We start from the raw sequence: 17981 nt of genomic DNA on the forward strand, positions 1-17981 counted from the left end.
GGCAGACAGGCACCGGCAGCACACAAACTGTGTTCTGTTTGTGAAGTGGGAGTGGTTTAGTGTGTGGAAAGTTGTTTTTTTTTTTAATTGAGGTAACACTGGTTAATGACATTATATAAGTTTCATGTGCACAATCTTATAATTTGATATCTGTATCCTCTATTGTGTGCTCACCACCAAAGGTCTAGTTTCCATCCATCACCACACATTTGACTTCTTGACCTATTTCGTTCACCCATACTTCCGCTTGGTGACCACAAATCGGTTGTCTGTAACTATAAGTTTCTTTTTCATTTGTTTGTTCATTTGTTACTTTTCAAAAAATATTTCACGTGGGAGTGAAATCATACAGTTTTTTTCCTTTTCCATCTGATGGATTTCACTTAGGTCCATTCTCAGTGAGGACCATCAAGGTCCATCCATGTTGTTGCAAATGGCACTATTTCACCTTTCATGGCTGATTAGTATCCCATTGTCTATATGAACCACATCTTCTTTATTCATCCATTGATGAACACAGGCTGTTGCCTTATCTTTGCAATTCTAAATAATGCTGCAATGAACATAAGGGTGCATATTCTTTTTAAATTAATGTTTTCACATTACTTGGATAAATACCCAACAGATGAATTACTGGGTCATATGGTAGCTCCCATTCTTAATTTTTTGCGAAACTGCCATACAGTTTTCCGTAGCGGCTACCTCAATTTACATTCCCATCAACAGTGTACAAGGGTTCCTTTTTCTTCACATCCTCTCCAACATTTGTTATTTCTTGCCTTTTTGATAATAGCCATTTTAACAGGTTTGAGGTGGTACCTCATTGTGGTGGTTTTGATTCATATTTCTCTAATAGTAATACTGAACATCTTTTCATGTGCCTTTTGGCCATCTGAAAAGTTTAATCAGATCCTCTGCCCATTTTTTAATGAGTTTTGTTGTTGTTATTGTTGAGTTGTATGAGTTTTAAAATATATTTTGGATATTAACCCCTTATAAGAAGTATCATTTATAAATGTCTTCCCCTATTTTGTTGGTTGCCCTTTTTGTTGTTGTTGATGCCCCCCCTCACTGTATTGAAGCGTTTCGGCTTGATGTAGTCCCTCCCACTTGTTTGTTTCTGTTTCCCTTGGTGTTGGAGTCAAATCCACAGAAATATCGCTAAGAATGATGTCCAAAAGCTTAGTGCCTATGTTTTTCTTTATGTATTTTATTATTTCAAATCTTATATTCAATCAAGCCTTTATTCCATTTTGAGTTAATTTCGTGTTTGATGTAAGGGTGGTCTATTTTTATTCTTTTGCATGTGGCTCTCCAGATTTCCCAACATCATTTATTATAGAGCCTTTCCTTTCTCCATTGTTATGTTCCTGACTCCTCTGTTGTAAATTAGTTGTCCATTTATGTGTAGGTTTACCTCTAGGCTCTCAATTCTGTTCCATTGGGCTATGAGTCTGGTTTCCTGCTGATACCATACTGTTTTTACTACTAGAACTTTGTAATATAGTTTGAAATCAGGGCGTGTTAGACCTCTGGCTTTGTTCTCTTTTTTCTCAGGATTGTTTTGACTATTCAGGGTCTTCTGTGGTTTCATACAAATTTTAGGATTATTTGTTCTAGTTCTGTGAAAAATGTCATTGGGATTTTGATAGAGATTACACTGAATCTATAAATTGCTTTGGATAGTATGGACGTTTTAACAATGTTAATTATTTCTATTTATGAGGACAAATAAATCTTTGTATTTATTTGTGTCTTCAATTTCTTTCAACAATGTCTTCTAGTTTTCAGTGTATAGCTCTTTCACTTCCTTTCAGTTTATTCCTAGGTATTTTATTGTTTTGTTACAATTGTAAATGGGATTGTTTTTATGATTTCTTTTTCTGTTAGTTTGTTGTTAGTATATAAGAACACAATAGATTTTTGTACTTTGGTTTTATAACCTGCAACTTTACTGTATTTCTTTATTATTTTCAGTAGTTTTTTGGTGGAATCTTCAGGGTTTCTAGATATAAAATGATGTCATCCACAAACAGTAACAGTTTCACTTCTTCTTTTCCTATTTAGATGCCTTTTCTTTCTTTTTCTTGCCTAATTGCTCTGTCTAGGACTTCCTTGCTATGTTGAATGAATAAGTAGTGAGAGTGGGCATCCCTGTCTTGTTCCTGATGTTAGAGGAAAAACTTTGTTTTTCACCACTGAGTATGATATTAGTTGTGGGTTTGTCATATACACATATACCCTTTATTAATGTGAGGTACTTTATTTCTGTACTCATTCTATTGAGAGTTTATCATAAATGGATGTTTTATCTTGTCAAATGCTTTTTCTGCATCTATTGAGATGATTGTAATTGTTATTCATCATTTTGTTAATGTGGTATATCCCACTGATTGATTTGTAGATGTTGAACTGTGCTGACAACCCTGCAATAAATCTCACTGATTGTGGTGTACAATGCTTTTAATGTACTGATGTATTCCATTGCTTAATATTTTGTTGAGGATTTCTGCATCTATGTTCATCAGAGTTGTTAACCCGTAATGTGTGTGTGTGTGTGTGTGTGTGTGTGTGTGTGTGTCTTTATTTGGTTTTGGTATCAGAAAAATGTTGGTGTCATAAAATGAGTTAAGACATATTCCCTCCTCTTACACTTTTGAAAGACTTTAAGATGACTAGGTATTAAATCTTTGAATATTTGGTTCACTTCGTCAGTGGAGCCTCTTTCTGGAACACTCCCCCAGACACCCACATGACTCATCTCCTCTCCTCCAAGTCTTCACCAAATGTCACCTTCCCAATGAGGCCCACCCTGTTCCCCACCCCTTACAGTCAATCCTCATTACTTGCTGACTCTGTATTTGCAAAGGTGGCTATTCGCTAACATTTGTAACCTCAAAAACAATACTTGAGGCACTCTTACAATCACTCACAGACAAACTCAGAGTGGCAAAAACTTTGAACCCCTCATCAGCTCCGTGTCCACCTAAGGTGGGGCGAGGCACCTTCCCTTCCCTTTTCAGCTCTCATGCTGTCAGCAGTGTTTTTCAGTCTATCTAATGCCATGGTTTCTGCACTTTTATCCTTTCTTCTGGGGATATCCCTGTTAAAAATGTCCCCCATGCATACAGCTAAAGTGCTGTCTAGTATTGCTGAGAATGCTGCCATGTGCCTTACAGAGAAACATCTATGTTAGATGTGCTTCACTCAGACGTGAGTTATAGTGCTGTTGGTCAGTGTCAATGAATCAACAAATACTGTATACATTAAATAAGTGTCTTTGAACAGAAATGCATCAAAATAAGCTTAGGTATTTGTTGGTTGACAAAAATGTTGTGACTAAAAGCTCACCGCAATCTAACCCTGGCTTTCCCCAGGGAGCAATGGTTCAGTATTCCAACTTCATGAACTGGACATTGCAACCCTCCCCTCAGAACTCCAGATTCCCCTTGTTCGGCTCTATTTTTTCCACCTCTTATTCTTTCCTCACTCATCACAGGACTTACTGACTCACTGTGTGTATTACGATCTGTCACACCAGCCAGGAAGTAGACTCTGTGGGAGTGCATGGTTTTGCTTGTTTTGCTCACTATTCTACCCCCAGCACCTAGCACGGCTTCTGGCATATAAGAGTACTCAGCAAATACTTATTGGATCAATGAATGAACAAACAGATGGATGGAGAGTCAGCACTTTCCCCCGAAAAGGGTCTGACCAGAATATGCCTGAAGGACAGGTCGTGCACGAGGGTATACATGGAAACAAGGACTAAGGTGGGCATTCCGATCTATGATATTTACAGTTAAAGACATGATGGTTTGAAGCTAATTATTGCTAAAACGTCAGGGAGCAAACACTCAGTAAATGAGGACGCATTGAGAGATGGCATGGCCACTAACCTCTTTGAGCAAATCATTTAACCTCTCTGACTTTTATTTCCTTCCTCAATAGAATAGGGATAATAAAAATGAGAACTTCTCTGACTCACCCATTGAACCTAACAAATGAGACAATAGATGTAGAAGTGTTTTTAAAGGTCAAGTGCTATCCAGGCTCAGTGATAGTCCTCACTTCTTGGGACACATTATGTGTTGGCATTGACTTCCTGGGGCAGAGATTTCCCTAGTCAGCTCTGCATCCATGCATCAGGGGCTGGCACATTATAGGTGTTCAATAAAAACAAAGAGGATTTGGACTTTTAGGTACAATCCATTAAGACAATGTTTACAGTTTATCTAAATAGGTTGTGAGTAAAAGACTAATAATGGATATAATCTAGACCACTTGAGAATCAACTATGAACTTGTAGAACAGTATGGAAGGAGGCCACAAAATATACAGGGGCACTCTGCTCAGTGAGATGCTGACTCAGAAAATTTGCCCCAGAAAAGCAGACAGGTTTTGCACTGCACCTGCTGTGGGCACCCCCACAAAGGCTCAGGGGTCGGAGGACAGAGCCATCAGATCATGGTCTTAGCCCCACAGAGGTCAGAAGTTTGGCACAGAGACTGCCCAGCCCGATTATTCTTTCACAAATGACTCTCTCCTTATGGAGAGAAAGGCTCCAGAAAACCATTCCCAGTCCCAGGAAAACATCTCAAGGTACATTTCTGCTGCTGCAAGCAGTTTAAGCATCCATCCATGTTTGGAAGAGAGGTGTGTTTGAGTTGCATATAGGAGAAAGTCATGCAGAAAGAATCTGTGTGGAGTTCCTGAGGGCAGCTCCTATATATGGTTGTCATAGGGTAAGTTCTTTCTACCCTCACTGTGCTGGAATAGCACTTGTGATCAAGGCTGCATTAGGGAAGCGCTTTTATAGAGTTCTCTGCCCTTCACCTCACACCCTCCCCTCTGCTCTGACCTCTCCTCCAGTAGACCTGAAACCCACAGGATACTAAGGATTTTCCTGGATTCCAAGGAGAGCCCTAACCCTCCTGCTTTGCCATTCCAAGAGCCAAGGATCACAGCCAAATTCCACAGGTAACTAAAATTTATGTCTCCACTCAAACCCACAAAAGATGCTGACACAGTTTCTTGGCTTTACTGATAGGACTCGAGTGACCAATGATCTTGAGGAACAGAAGCACACAGACCACTTTTTAGTTACCAATGACTTTGAATTAACAGAAGATTTTGGCAGATGACCTTATTAATAATTTGGGGGCAACTGTAGCTGCTGTCAACCAGAAAATTAAATACAGAAAACATGTGACATAAAACCAGTCCCTCACATTTCTCTGTGGATGTGTCTCATGGAACTGAAGGACCACACAACTATTTGGAGAAAATACAGCCTGTCTCAAATATATCATCTCACCCTGTTGTAGAAACGCACTTGAGAAATCCTGGAGAAACTAAGATTTTTAGCTTCATTATCACAGTAAAACCATAAACTGCAAGAAGAGTACCTGATCCCAACTGCAAAAACATAAGAAGTCTAGGCAACACATTGCTACAATAATTACTGCTATTGGCCCTGGCCAGTTGGCTCAGTGGATAGATCATTGGCCAGGTATATGGACGTCCCAGGTTCAATTCCCGGTCTGGGCACATAAGAGAAGCAACCATTTGCTTCTCTCCCTTACCCTCTCCCCCTTTTCTCCCTCTTCTCCTCCCACAGCCAGTGATACTATCGCTTCAAGCGTGGGCCCTGGACACTGAGGATGGCTCGGTTGGTCAGAGCGTGTCAGCCTCAGATGCTAAAAATAGCTCTGTTGATTTGAGTATCGGCCCCAGATGGAGGTTGCCAAATAGATCCCAGTCAGAGTGTATGCAGGAGTCTGTCTCGCTATCTCTACTCCTCTCAATTAAAATGAATAAATAAATACTGCTATCAATTAAGTTAGGTGCCAACCAGATAAGTAATATTGTTACATGAAAATTCACATTATCATGACAACATATCATAAAGGAATTTGGTCTGCTACCACCAACAAGCCTCAGTGTGTCCATTTTCCTTAGTCCCCTGATGACAGCTTGGCTCCTGCTCCCAGCTGAAGAGCCTCATCCATAAGAATGCAGTGAGCAACCTCGCCCAACTGCCACTACTCACTCACTAATCACAACCCAGGGGCACCTGCAGGATACCCATGATGTATATTTTAATGAACTTCTTTGCAAATCCTCTATATATCGCTGTTGACAACATTTTCCAGAAATGTAATAACAACTGGTGTCTCTCATCCTTATTTCAACAGTAAGGTCATGCCTGTAGGCATTGCTCTCCGGGAGTCTGGTGGTTCAGATCTCCTGTATAAACAGTCTGACAGGGAACTGGATACTTCCCTGCCAGGGGGAGCAGGAGGGCAGACCTCCAAAATCCAAGGAAAGTTGTCTGCAGTCACAGTCAGCCCCCAGGAAAGCTGGGCATTCATTCCTGGACAGCAGAGCCTCTCAGCGGTGGGCTTCTAACCTACAAGGGACAATTTTAGGAGAACAGAGGGAAGAGGACAGAGAAAGGGAGAAGTTCACATGTAGAAAAACAAGTTGGAGGACAAATGCATCCTGGGGATAGAAAATGGGGCAGCTCATTTTCCCTGGGCTTCTGTGACTGTAGACCAGTGGCCTCTACCTGGTTTGAGCGCCTCCAGCTAAGTCCAGCTTGCCTGACTGCCTTTCTCTTCATCAACCCCCCCGGCCCCTCCCTGCCTTGGAGCTGGTGGAGTTCATCCTCCCCCTGTCTCTCAGTCCCACTGGGCCCCCATCCCCTGGGGACATCGGTAAAAGCTCCCACTGAAATTCTTCTGGGGCCCAGTCCCTGTGACCCATGTGAACATATGATACTGAATACTACTCAGACATCTTCCTGTCCCTCATGGCCACCGACCCAGGAGTCTACAGCCATGGCATGTCAGGGAGGAGGAGTCTCGCGGAGTTTTCTAGCCTAGCCATGTGCCTCTCAAATTTTAACATATAGTTGATCTGGTTAAAAAGCAAATTCTAACTCAGGGGGTCTGGGGTGGGACCCACGATCCTGCGTTTTGAACAGGCTCCCAGGACAGGCCGGTGTTGCTGGTCCTCAGACCACACTTTGGACAGCAAGGCTCTTACTACAGACAGACACGTGTCTTACTAAAGCAAAACACCAAATACAAAATAAGCAAGGCATGGTAGTCCCTGGCCTCCAAACAGTGAGCTAAACACAATAACTGCATTAACACATGTAAGAATTAACGTGCGTGAACGTACAAAGTACCAGGAAGCCAAGAGGACCGAGCGATCCTCCTGCCCGGGAAGAGCAGCACAGCTCACAGAGGAGACAGTGGAGCTGGGACTGGCTCGCAGGGGACGTGGGCCTTGTCCTGACGGAGGAGGAGCACTCCGCGAGCTGAGGACCAGGAAGCCAGCACCCACGTCTCGCAGGTTTGTGAAGCAGCTGGACAGCTGGATGGAAGAACCAGTGCGGGTCCTGCACAGCTGTATTGTCAGGGGTGCAGAAAGCACGAGAAATTGGTACACTGGAGCCAGGGATGGTATGTCATGCTGAAGAATGAAACACTATTTTCAAGCATGGCAGGCAGAGAATTAGTTAACTTTCACCCTGCGGGTTAACTATAGTTTACAGCAGTGGTCCCCAACCGGTTTTGGGTCACGGACCGGTTTAATGTCAGAAAATATTTTCACGGACCAGCCTGTAGGGTGGGATGGATAAATGCACAAAATAAAATTATGCGACCGGCATAAAAACTGTGGTATTTTAAATATAATTGTTGAACTTACGATATTTATTGGGCTAAGTTAAAGGAGGAACTAGCATGTCCTCATTATTCAGGCTGTATTTAAATTTGTTATTCTTACAATGTTTCATGTCTGACATCAATATGTAATATGATAGGTTCAGGCTTGCTACCAATCATGAACCTATGACAATAAAATAAACATGAATCCACTGTGTACTCATATGCAACTTTATTAGAAGCGTCCTCTTAACATCACACCAACAATATAACATGAGTAACATCCTCTCTGCCTCCAAACACTTTCCAGTCTCTATGGTAACGTTTAAACATGCCTTAAAAATAAGATACAACATAAAAACAAATAAAAAATTTGTGAAAAATACAACACACCATTGTTATGAATATTGTAAGTTAAGGGTTATTTATTATGTTTATATAGGATGAGAGATAGTAGCCTATCTCTCAACAACCATAACGCTAAATCAGTGGGAGCCCTGAGCTTGCTTCTCTGCAACGAGACGGTCCCATCTAGGGGTAATGGGAGACAATGGCACCCGAAGTGTGTTGCTTATGTCCAGTCTATTCTGTAATTTTGTCTTCATTGCTGTCACTGCAGAAAATCCTGCTTCACAAAAATAGGATGTCGGAAATGGCAACAGGGGTTTTAGTGCTTTTGTGGTGATCTCGGGGTATTCTGCCATGACTTTAATCCAGAACACCGGCAGAGTTGTAGTCTCGAACATATTTTTAAGGCCGCCTTCATTTGCGATCTCCAGTAGTTGATCCTCTTCTTGGATAGACACGCTGGATTCACCTGGTTGGTAGACAAATGGATCGCGGATTCATTCCTTGGCAATTTGTGGGTCTTTTGTGGTTGGGAAGTAGCGTTCAAACTCTTTTTAAAGCATATACAGGAGATCGTGCACCAGCTGGGACAATGAAGGCTTGGGCTCAGTCTCTTCCCAAATTCCCGCGAATGTTTGAAACATGTCAAATACACCCCTGTTCACGCATCGTCCCCACAAATCCAGTTTGGCTTTAAATGCAGCTACTTTATCTGCCAACTTGAAGACAGTTGTCATTTTCCCCTGAAGTGACTGATTGAGTTCATTGAGGAGGTTAAATATGTCGCACAAGTAAGCGAGTTTTGTGACCCATTCCTCGTCACTGAAATGTGCTGCTAGCGGTGACTTTTTTTCTGAGAGAAATCTCTGCAGCGGCTCTCGTAATTCAAACACTCTGGCCAGGGACCTCCCTTGGGATAACCATCTTATTTCTGTGTATAAGAGAAGGTGTCTGTGCTCCGCGTTCATTTCCTCACAAAGCTGCTCGAACAGGCGCGAGTGAAGGGCGTGACATCATTCAATACGCTGTTAAGTTCCAGTGGTATATTTCGGCTAGCCAGCATTTCCCTGTGAATGACACAATGCGTAGACTCGTATTCAGGTGCAACCTCCTCAATCCGAGTAGTTAAACCAGACAACCTTCCGGTCATGGCAGCAGCTCCATCTATGCATATGCCAACACAAAAAGACCATTTCAGTTTTCCTGATATATAGTCATCCAGTGATTTAAATAGTTCTGCGGCTGTCGTTTTAGTTGGCAATGATGGTGCACATAACATATCCTCATGCACATCCTCTTGATAGAGATAACGCATGTAAACAAGTAGCATTGCCTTGTTGTCAACATCTGTAGATTTGTCAACCTGGAGAGTGTACCAGTGATTTATTAATCCTTTCCAACAACTGTGATTCAATGTCCTCTGCTATTTCCTCAATGCGCCGTGTGACGGTGGTAGCCAAAAGAGGCATCTGTGCTATCTTTTTAACCGCAGCCTCTCCTAAAAGTTCACGACAAATGTCTTTAGTGGCTGGAAGGATCAATTCTTCACCAATGGTGAATGGCTTCTTAGCCTTAGCAATACGATTAGCCACCAAGTATGATGCTCTCAGTGCATTCGCATTTATTGATGTAGTGGCCACCAGTAATTGTTTCTGTCCTTCTTGTTCATGCTTTTTTCTTTCAAAATACTCAGAAGGCTTGTCTTTTAAAGTAGGGTGCTTGGTCTCCAAGTGGCGAAGCAGTTTTGAAGGCTTCATTGCCTCATTACTTAGCCGGTCACCACATATTTATGCAGAGCGGCCTTGGTGCCCGAGAAGCACTAGTTGCGATAAATCCATACTTCAAGTAGGACTCCTGGTATTGTCTGTTAAATGAAGCCTTCTTTTTCTTCGAGGTCGTAGCTTCTTCTTCTGTCTCCTCACTGGCCCTTTTCCACTTCGCAAAAAAACTTTCGATGGAATTTTGTTTTTCACTCATTTTGCTAGTTTATGGGTTTAATTTTAGCGGCAACATATCACATGACCGAGACAAACGTCAAGAGTGAGTCTTAGACGGATGTAACAGAGGGAATCTGGTCTTTTTTTTTTTAAACATCATTCAAACTTAAATTTAAATAAAATGGAAATAATGTAAGTTATTTATTCTTTCTCTGTGGACCGGTACCAAATGGCCCACGGGCCCGTACTGGTTCGCAGCCTGGGAGTTGGGGACCACTGGTTTACAGTACTGTGTAGAAGTAAAAATATTTATTTTGCTCATTAGGCAGGTAGTTGGCAGTATCAGAGAATTTTATTAGCATTCCAAGAAAAAGTGTTTGAATGTCTACTACAGGCACAGGTGGGTCGGAATGTAATGTACCTGTAGCCACATGCTTGGATTCTAATCCCAGCCCTGACCTGTGGTGGCGCAGTGGATAACGCATCGACCTGGAATGCTGAGGTCGCTGGTTCAAAACCCTGGGCTTGCCTGGTCAAGGCATATATGGGAGTTGATGCTTCCAGCTCCTCCCCCTTTCTCTCTCTCTCTATCACTCTATCTATTGAATAAAATGAATAAATAAAATAATAATAACAATAATAATAATCCCAGCCCCATCACTCACTAGCTGTGTGAGTCAAGGAGAGTTACTCAACATCCTGTGCCTCACTTTCATCATTTGTAAAGTGGGGACAACAGTATTTACATCATAAGAGTGTTGTAAAGAGTAAATAAATTAAATATGTCAAAGCACTTAGAGATGCGTCCGGCACAGGGCGGCACTAAGTGCTTGCTGCGGCAGCTGCCGGAGCTGCTGTCATGCATGGTACTATATTACGCATACTATTACCGTGGTGAACACGTGTCTCAGAACGGCCTGCACCCGGGCTCACCCTCCGCGGTAAGAGATTAGGATGTCGTTCTTCAGCACCTGCCTCAGAAAAGCCCCCTCCCTTAAGACAAGAAGTCATCAGACTCCTCTTCCACATCAAAGTCTGAATTATATCTCTTTTTTTCTTTAAGGGTGCAACTCTCTCCCTCACTCGTTATCAAAGACATGACACAATGTCTGATAAAATAATGATAGTAATTAAGAGAGGCATACACTCTTCATTCCTTCCGAGGCAGATTCATTCTCAAGAAAACTGCAGGCAGACACAATATTGTGGCACACTGTGTGATAACACTCCAGGAGAACACGAGGGAGAGGAAGGGAGGCTGCGGCCAGCAGGCACACCTGTGCACGGCACCGCCAGAGCCGTGGTACATCAGTGCGTGCAGCGCATGCACAGAAACCAGAGGGCCAGAGCAAAATACTTGAAAATCATGCTCTTGAGCCCCAGGGATGAAATTTCAGACCAGAGTAACCATTCATTCATTCAGCAAAGATGTCCTGAGTGCCCACCAAATGCTGGGCACCAAGGAGGTCGCTGGGGACACAGCAATAAATAAGAATGAGATCTGATCATCGCTCTCAAGGAACTTAGAGCCTGGTGGGCTGTAAGGAAAGGAGCCATTACTGTGGACTCCGTTGTCATGACATTAATAAAGGGTATTAGTTCCAAGAGCTATTTATTACAATATCTCCCTTTTCCAGAGAAAGAAACTAGGCACAGACAGGCCCCCAAGAAACCCCCAGCGGAGCCGGGCTTCAAACCCAGGCTGGCGGGTAGGCTCCAGATCTGGGCCCTCCATTCAAAGGTACCCTGGGGTTTCTTGCATTCGACTCCTCACTCCGAAAGCCTGCCATCTGAGCCTTCCCTCGGCCATCTGTGAACTGAACACATCTTCCACACAGAGAGAAAGGGAGAAGAGGCCAGAGTAACTGTCTTTGAAGTAAAAATAAACCCAGGAAGCGAAACATAATGATGGTGCATAAAACATGCCTCACTTGCTGTTCCCTGCCCGCTTTGATTCATGCGAGTCTGTTTGGAGGACAGGGTGAGGGGATTTTAAAATACGGACGTCAGAAGGAGAAATGTGCTTTCTGAGCCCGCTGATACGGGACCATGAGCGAGAAGGACTGGCTAAGAGAGGCACCCCAAAATGTGAGGTAGCGCAAATGTCCAGTAGCTGCAAACTGTTGGCAAAAACAGCTACACGGGGGTGAGGACAGGTCACATGGGCGCAGCTTATGGGGAACCCCGTTTCCATTTTGAAATCCATGCCCTCTGCATATAATCACTTTGGTGCATGCAGCATGCCTGCCCTGTGTTCGCGGTGTTAGTAGATGACCTCGCTTAACTGTCACAACAACCCCTTGGGGCAAACACTACGATTAGCCCTATTTCGTTGCTTCAGGAAACTGAGGCATAGGCATCACGTAATTTGCTCAGTCACGTGGGTCGTGCTGGGTGGGAGCACTTCAGCACCAGGTTGCCATGGCCATCCCCATCCAATGTGGTGGGCCTCGTACAGCAACAGAACTGGAAGGGGACACAGACGTCATCTCAGGACAAAGATCTGCCTTTCACTCAACAGATGAGGGAACTGGGGCAAAAGTAACCTGACCAAACTTCCTCCTTGGAGGGCAGAGCCCGTGACTTTCCCACCATAGTCTCACCAATAGGCTCAGGACTGAACTAGAACCTTTACCAGCCATTCCCATCGCTGCCCGTTGCTTCCCCAACCTGGCCCATCCTCCGGCTGTCTCCTCTGGCTCTGTTAGATTTTAAAGAACAAAAAAGAAGTGATCAGTTCCAGAGAACCTACTATACACCAGGCTCAGTCAACCCTCACATCACCCCTCTGAGGCAAGTGTTGCTATTATCCCCATCTGAGACATGAAAAGATTGACCCGGAGCTTTTTAATTATTTGCCCGGGTCACACAGATAGTAAATAGCAAGCTCTTAGTTACTAGGCTGCCTCCCAATACATGAACTCTTACTAACAGCACGTTTTCCATCTTGTCCCCAGTACGTCCACGCTGCCCCGCTGTCGCTCAGCAATGCTGGTAGATGTGGCGCTTATTTCGCCAACCCCGTGCTCGCCAGCCTGCCCTGCCACCTGAGGTTAAACGGGGTTCAGAGGCAGGACTCCCGCAAAGCCAGCACGTTTGGTGCAGCTGTTTTTCATCATCTACCACAGATCTGAAGCCTAAACATGTCACTGTGTCTTAAGGTCTAGCAGTGATGCACGAGTTTGCCTGTGAAGACCTGAGAGCATCATAATTCCACAAATGCAGAGGACAAGCTGTGCAAGGTCCCTGAGATAATAGCAGTTGATCCATAAGTCACCAGCCACCAGGGGAAATTCTATCACTTTGCACACTTTGCTTCCAGAGCTCGAAATCAAATCAGAGGAACATGATCAGATTTCTAATTTGGAACCCTGGACACGCAACATCATCTTTAATGACTCCTGGCAAAAGATGCCCATTACAGATCTCAGCCTACTTAAATTAAAACATGGAACCTAAAAATCAAGCAGAAAATGTTCAATTTCTCAGGCCCACACGGCCACAGGAAAATCACGCACACGGGAATACACATACTCCTTAGGGTTTTGTTATGTCTGCAAATGTTTGAGCAGAAATTATATAAATGAAAAGAGAGAGATAAATAAATAAACAAACCCATCAGAGATCCTAACTTTCAGGTTGTGGCCATCTGGGTGAATAGCAATTTTTCATGATCAATTTGAACCATCATGGCAGGCAATATTCTCTCTCTGCTGGTGGCCAATGTCACCTGCTCTGTGATGAGCTCAGACTCCTGTGACACAGCAGGCTGCCAGCCTCAGGTCTCCTCTCACTGCTAAGTGGACTGAAAGGCAGTGCAATTGGTCAGCACACTGTTCAGGTGTGTAAGGCTCCCTTAAAACAAGGGGCTAAATATTCATCGTTCACCGTCACTTCTAAACCTTTGTCAGTGTAGACTTCCTAGAAGTTCAGGTGCCCATTAAACACTGTCCAGAGGTTGGTTTTAGACCTCTGCCCTCCCCCGCCCCGTTGCCCTGCCCTGTGTGTCTCTGTAGGAGTGGCTGCCACCGTCCAGCAGAATGATGTGCATTTCCAGCTTTCTTTCACATTCACTCCTGACTCCATGCTTCTACGACCCGAATACAGGAAAAGGGAGCAATTCTCCGTCTGCCTGAAGGGCTCAACACATGCCCCAGAAATATCAGCATGAAGTCAGGTGTCCATAGAAACCACAAACTCAAACCTTTATTCTCCCTTGACATGCATTCTTACAGAGAAGAGCTAGAGAGTAGGAACCAGGCGCAGTGTGGGTTGCGCTACCAGCCCCTGGACATGAACACGGGACACCGCCTCCTAAGAGTCAAGGAGCAGCTGCAAATAGCACAATAGATCAACTTCTTATTTTTTTTGTCAATGAAAATAAACACTTCTTCTGAGCCTTAAATGGTGTACCACAGCTCAGAGAGAATTAAAACCCCTTCCTTAATGCAGCTGCTTAATGTGGAACGCTCACTGTGTACAAAACAATGAAGACCCACGTGTTTCTAAGTGTAATGGGCAAATCAGAAAACCTTCCAAAAATGAAAACAAATGTGAAGGGGGAGCCTGTACCCATGAATGCTAAAGGAAGCCAGGATAAAGGTCTGGGTCACTCCCAGGAAAGACTGTGTGTGTCATTGTATCACATGTCCCTGTGAGCCTCCCTCCTCCAAACCTGTCACTTCCAGGAGTCACCCCAGAGCCTCGCCTTCAGAGTTACTTCTCATTATTGCTCTCTTGCCCACGTGGTAACTGAGAGGAAGGAGAGAGTGTTTCAACAACCGGGGGTTTAAGTCTACTGCTAAACAAGAATAACAAAGGTCAGGCAGGTCTGCTTTCTCACCTCTGCGGTTTGGAAAGAACTGAGGGTCTTGGACAATAATAATAATAAGTTAATTAATTAAAATAATAAAAGACAAGAAGACAACCAATCCTAATATGGAATACGGTCAACTGTCTAAACTGCCTCTTGTGACAATCCATGCGCTGTTATTAATGGACAAGGAGCCTGGAGCCAGCATGCCTGCCCAGAAGTGCTGGTTTATATTATGCCCGTGGACACTGGAGAAGCCCGTTAGAAGAATGTGCTTCCCAAGAAATGCATTAGTGCAAGTATTCACACCGAGGAGGCCGCAGAAGGATGCTAGGGGCATACCAGGCACTTGGGACACGGCCCCCAAATCATGCTGAGTCCTGACCTATTTATTCAGTAAATTACTTTTATGAGTAGGTCAAAAGTTACCAGAGTGTTCCAACCACTCCCTGGCCCCCTGGCTAGAGAGAACCCCTTTGGGAACCTTGCCACTGAAACTGGGTAACCTATGATATTCGATAATGTAATTAAGGACAAATCCAAGCTATTACTTAACATTTATTGCAATAGCCAGATGACATTTCTAACCCCAAAAAGCAAACTGGACCAAAAATAAAATTTTTTTCTTCAGAGGCTCAGATAAATTCAGCATCTATTATAAGTTACTAAGGTAAACCAGGGAGGAATGGACAATCCACCCCCTTTTTAATAGCAACATCAGATATGGTAATAGTCAGTGAGCTCTTCCCTGCCTATGTCTTGGCTCTTCTGCCTACAGGAATGAAATATAAGCCTGAGGAAGCCACACGAGGAAGCCAAAGTGGCAGTTCAGAGCAAGACCAAGACTAAGATGGAGCAAACGAGGGTGTCTAGAGAGCAAAACTCAAGGGGGCGCTGACTCCCATGGGTGTAAAAGTCCCCACTCCGAGGTTCTTGTATTAGGTGTGCAATTGTGAAAGCAAGCCTGTCACTTCTTGTATACTGGAAGGGATAAGAAGCAAGCAAGCCCAGCTGGAGGACAACAGTCAGAAATAGCAGGGACTGAGGGAGCTTTTGGGACAAAGACCAGGCCAACACAGGGTTACAGAACAAAATCAAGACGAGAAAGAAAACTTAGAATAAGCTTCTATCTACCCATGTGCACTGAGTACAGGAATAACACAAGGGTAAAGCTAGCATTTATTAACATCTACTATGTGCCAGATGCTTTCAGTGCATTAGCTTATTTAATGTTCACAACAACTCTTGGAGATGGATATTGTATTACTATCATTTAAGAGATGAGAAACGGAAACTATAGGCGATTTAGTAAATTGCACCAGATCTTAGAGCTACTAAGTGCCGACACTGGCCAATGTTATTATCCTAAGTCTATTTTCTTCATTGACGGTCCACTTATACAGATGTCATTTTTTAAAAAAAAAGACAGCAATAAATAATTACTATATAGCAGCATGTTCCAAGTCGGTAAGAAAGCACTTCAGATATAACCTTTTATGCATCTGTACTGTACAAGCTCGGTGACACGCTTTCTTATTGCACATTATCATCACAGCCTGACAATATTTTCAAGAGGTCAGAAAGTATGGATCATCATCCTGTTAGATAAAGAAACTGAAGTGCCAGTTGCAGCTTGAATGAAGGACAGAGATGGGACGGTGGCCCAAGCCCTTTGAAGCTGACCAAGCCATGGCTGTTCCCAAGGGACACTTGGGAAGAGCTTAACAAGCCACTGACCTCCACATCCCCGTGAAACTGAACATGGTGCTGACACAGCGCGGGAGGGGCGGCGGCGTGAGTCCATCCAGGCGCATGAGCAGAGCTGGGACGCCAAAGAGCACCAGGTACTTCACGTAGAAAAAGAGCACTTGGGCCAGCGCCAGTCCTCCTGAAAGACAGAGGGATCCGTTAGACAGCAGCAGGAGGTGGAGCCATCTCCCGGCAAAGATGCGACTTTCCAGGAGACACACCACCTGCTCGCACTTCTGCACCCACTCTCCTTCTTCCCTTCCATACCCCTGTGTTCAAAGTCTCCCACATTGGCTTTTGTGTGTGTGTGACAGAGAGAGAGAGAGAGAGGAGGGAGGGAGGGAGAGAGAGAGAGAGAGAGAGAGAGAGGAGGGAGAGAGAAAGAGAGAGAGGAACAGACAGGAAGGGAAAGAGATGAGAAGTATCAATTCTTTGTTGCAGCTCCTTAAGTCTCCTTAGTTGTTCACTCATTGCTTTCTTATATGTACCTTGACCAGGGGGCTACAGCAGATGGAGTAACCCCTTGCTCAAGCCAGTGACCCTGGGCTTCAAGTCAGAGACATTTGGCCTCAAGCCAGCGATCATGGGGTCATGTCTATGATCCCATGCTCAAGCCAGCGACCCTGTGCTCAAGCTGGTAAGCCTGTGCTCAAGCCAGATGAGCCTGCACTGAAGCCAGCAACCTCAGAGTTTCAAACCTGGGTCCTCTGCATCCCAGTCCAACGCTCTATCCACTGAGCCACTGCCTAGTCAAGCCACATTGGCTTTCATCAATGAAATTTTTGAATTAACAAATATCAAGTTTCCTTTATTATTGTGACAGGCAATAGAACCTCTTAGCAGTCATGCTTCCACAGATACTAGAAAGGGGCACACTTAAAATATATATATATTGTGTTAAAAAACTATTAGTAAGGGGAAGTTCTTCCCAAATCCTTTCAACCTTAAATAAGTTCACACCCACTAGAATGACGAGAATCAAAGTCAAATCAAGGAAGATTGGCAAAGATATGAAAATGTTGGAGCCACTATAGACTGATGGCAGGAATGTAAAATGATGTGGTCACTTCAAAAAACAGTTTGGCAGTTCTTTGATAAATGATTAAACACAGAGTTACCATGTGACCCAACAACGTACCCAAGAGAAATGAAAACAAATGTCCACACAGACACTTATACCCAAACATTCATAGCAGCATTGTTCACAGTAGCCAAAAGCTGGAGAAAGCCCAACTGTCCATCGACAGATGAATGGATAAACAAAACGTGGTGTATCCATACAGGGGAATATTATGCAGCCATAAACAGAACGAGGTACTGACACATGCTACACCGTGGATTAATATGCCAGAAGCAAAAGGCAACGTACTATATAATTTCATTCACACGAAAGTTCACAATCAGGAAACAAGAGACAGAAACAGAGACAGAAAATTAAGTAGTGGTCACTAAGCCTTG

General features: G+C 43.8%; 1 protein-coding gene across 5 annotated transcripts in view; it reads right to left on the reverse strand.

Annotated features, from left to right (window-relative positions):
- HHAT (hedgehog acyltransferase) overlaps positions 1–17981 on the reverse strand; it is a 287861-nt gene that overhangs the window by 161065 nt on the left and 108815 nt on the right. For all 5 annotated transcript variants that reach the window (XM_066366058.1, XM_066366056.1, XM_066366059.1 and 2 more), the window contains one exon: positions 16512–16662. In XM_066366058.1, the coding sequence (XP_066222155.1) occupies positions 16512–16662 (151 nt within the window). The remainder of the gene's footprint in view (positions 1–16511; positions 16663–17981) is intronic.

The sequence above is a fragment of the Saccopteryx leptura genome, chromosome 2 (genome assembly GCF_036850995.1).
Source record: "Saccopteryx leptura isolate mSacLep1 chromosome 2, mSacLep1_pri_phased_curated, whole genome shotgun sequence".
Classification (NCBI taxonomy): domain Eukaryota; kingdom Metazoa; phylum Chordata; class Mammalia; order Chiroptera; family Emballonuridae; genus Saccopteryx; species Saccopteryx leptura.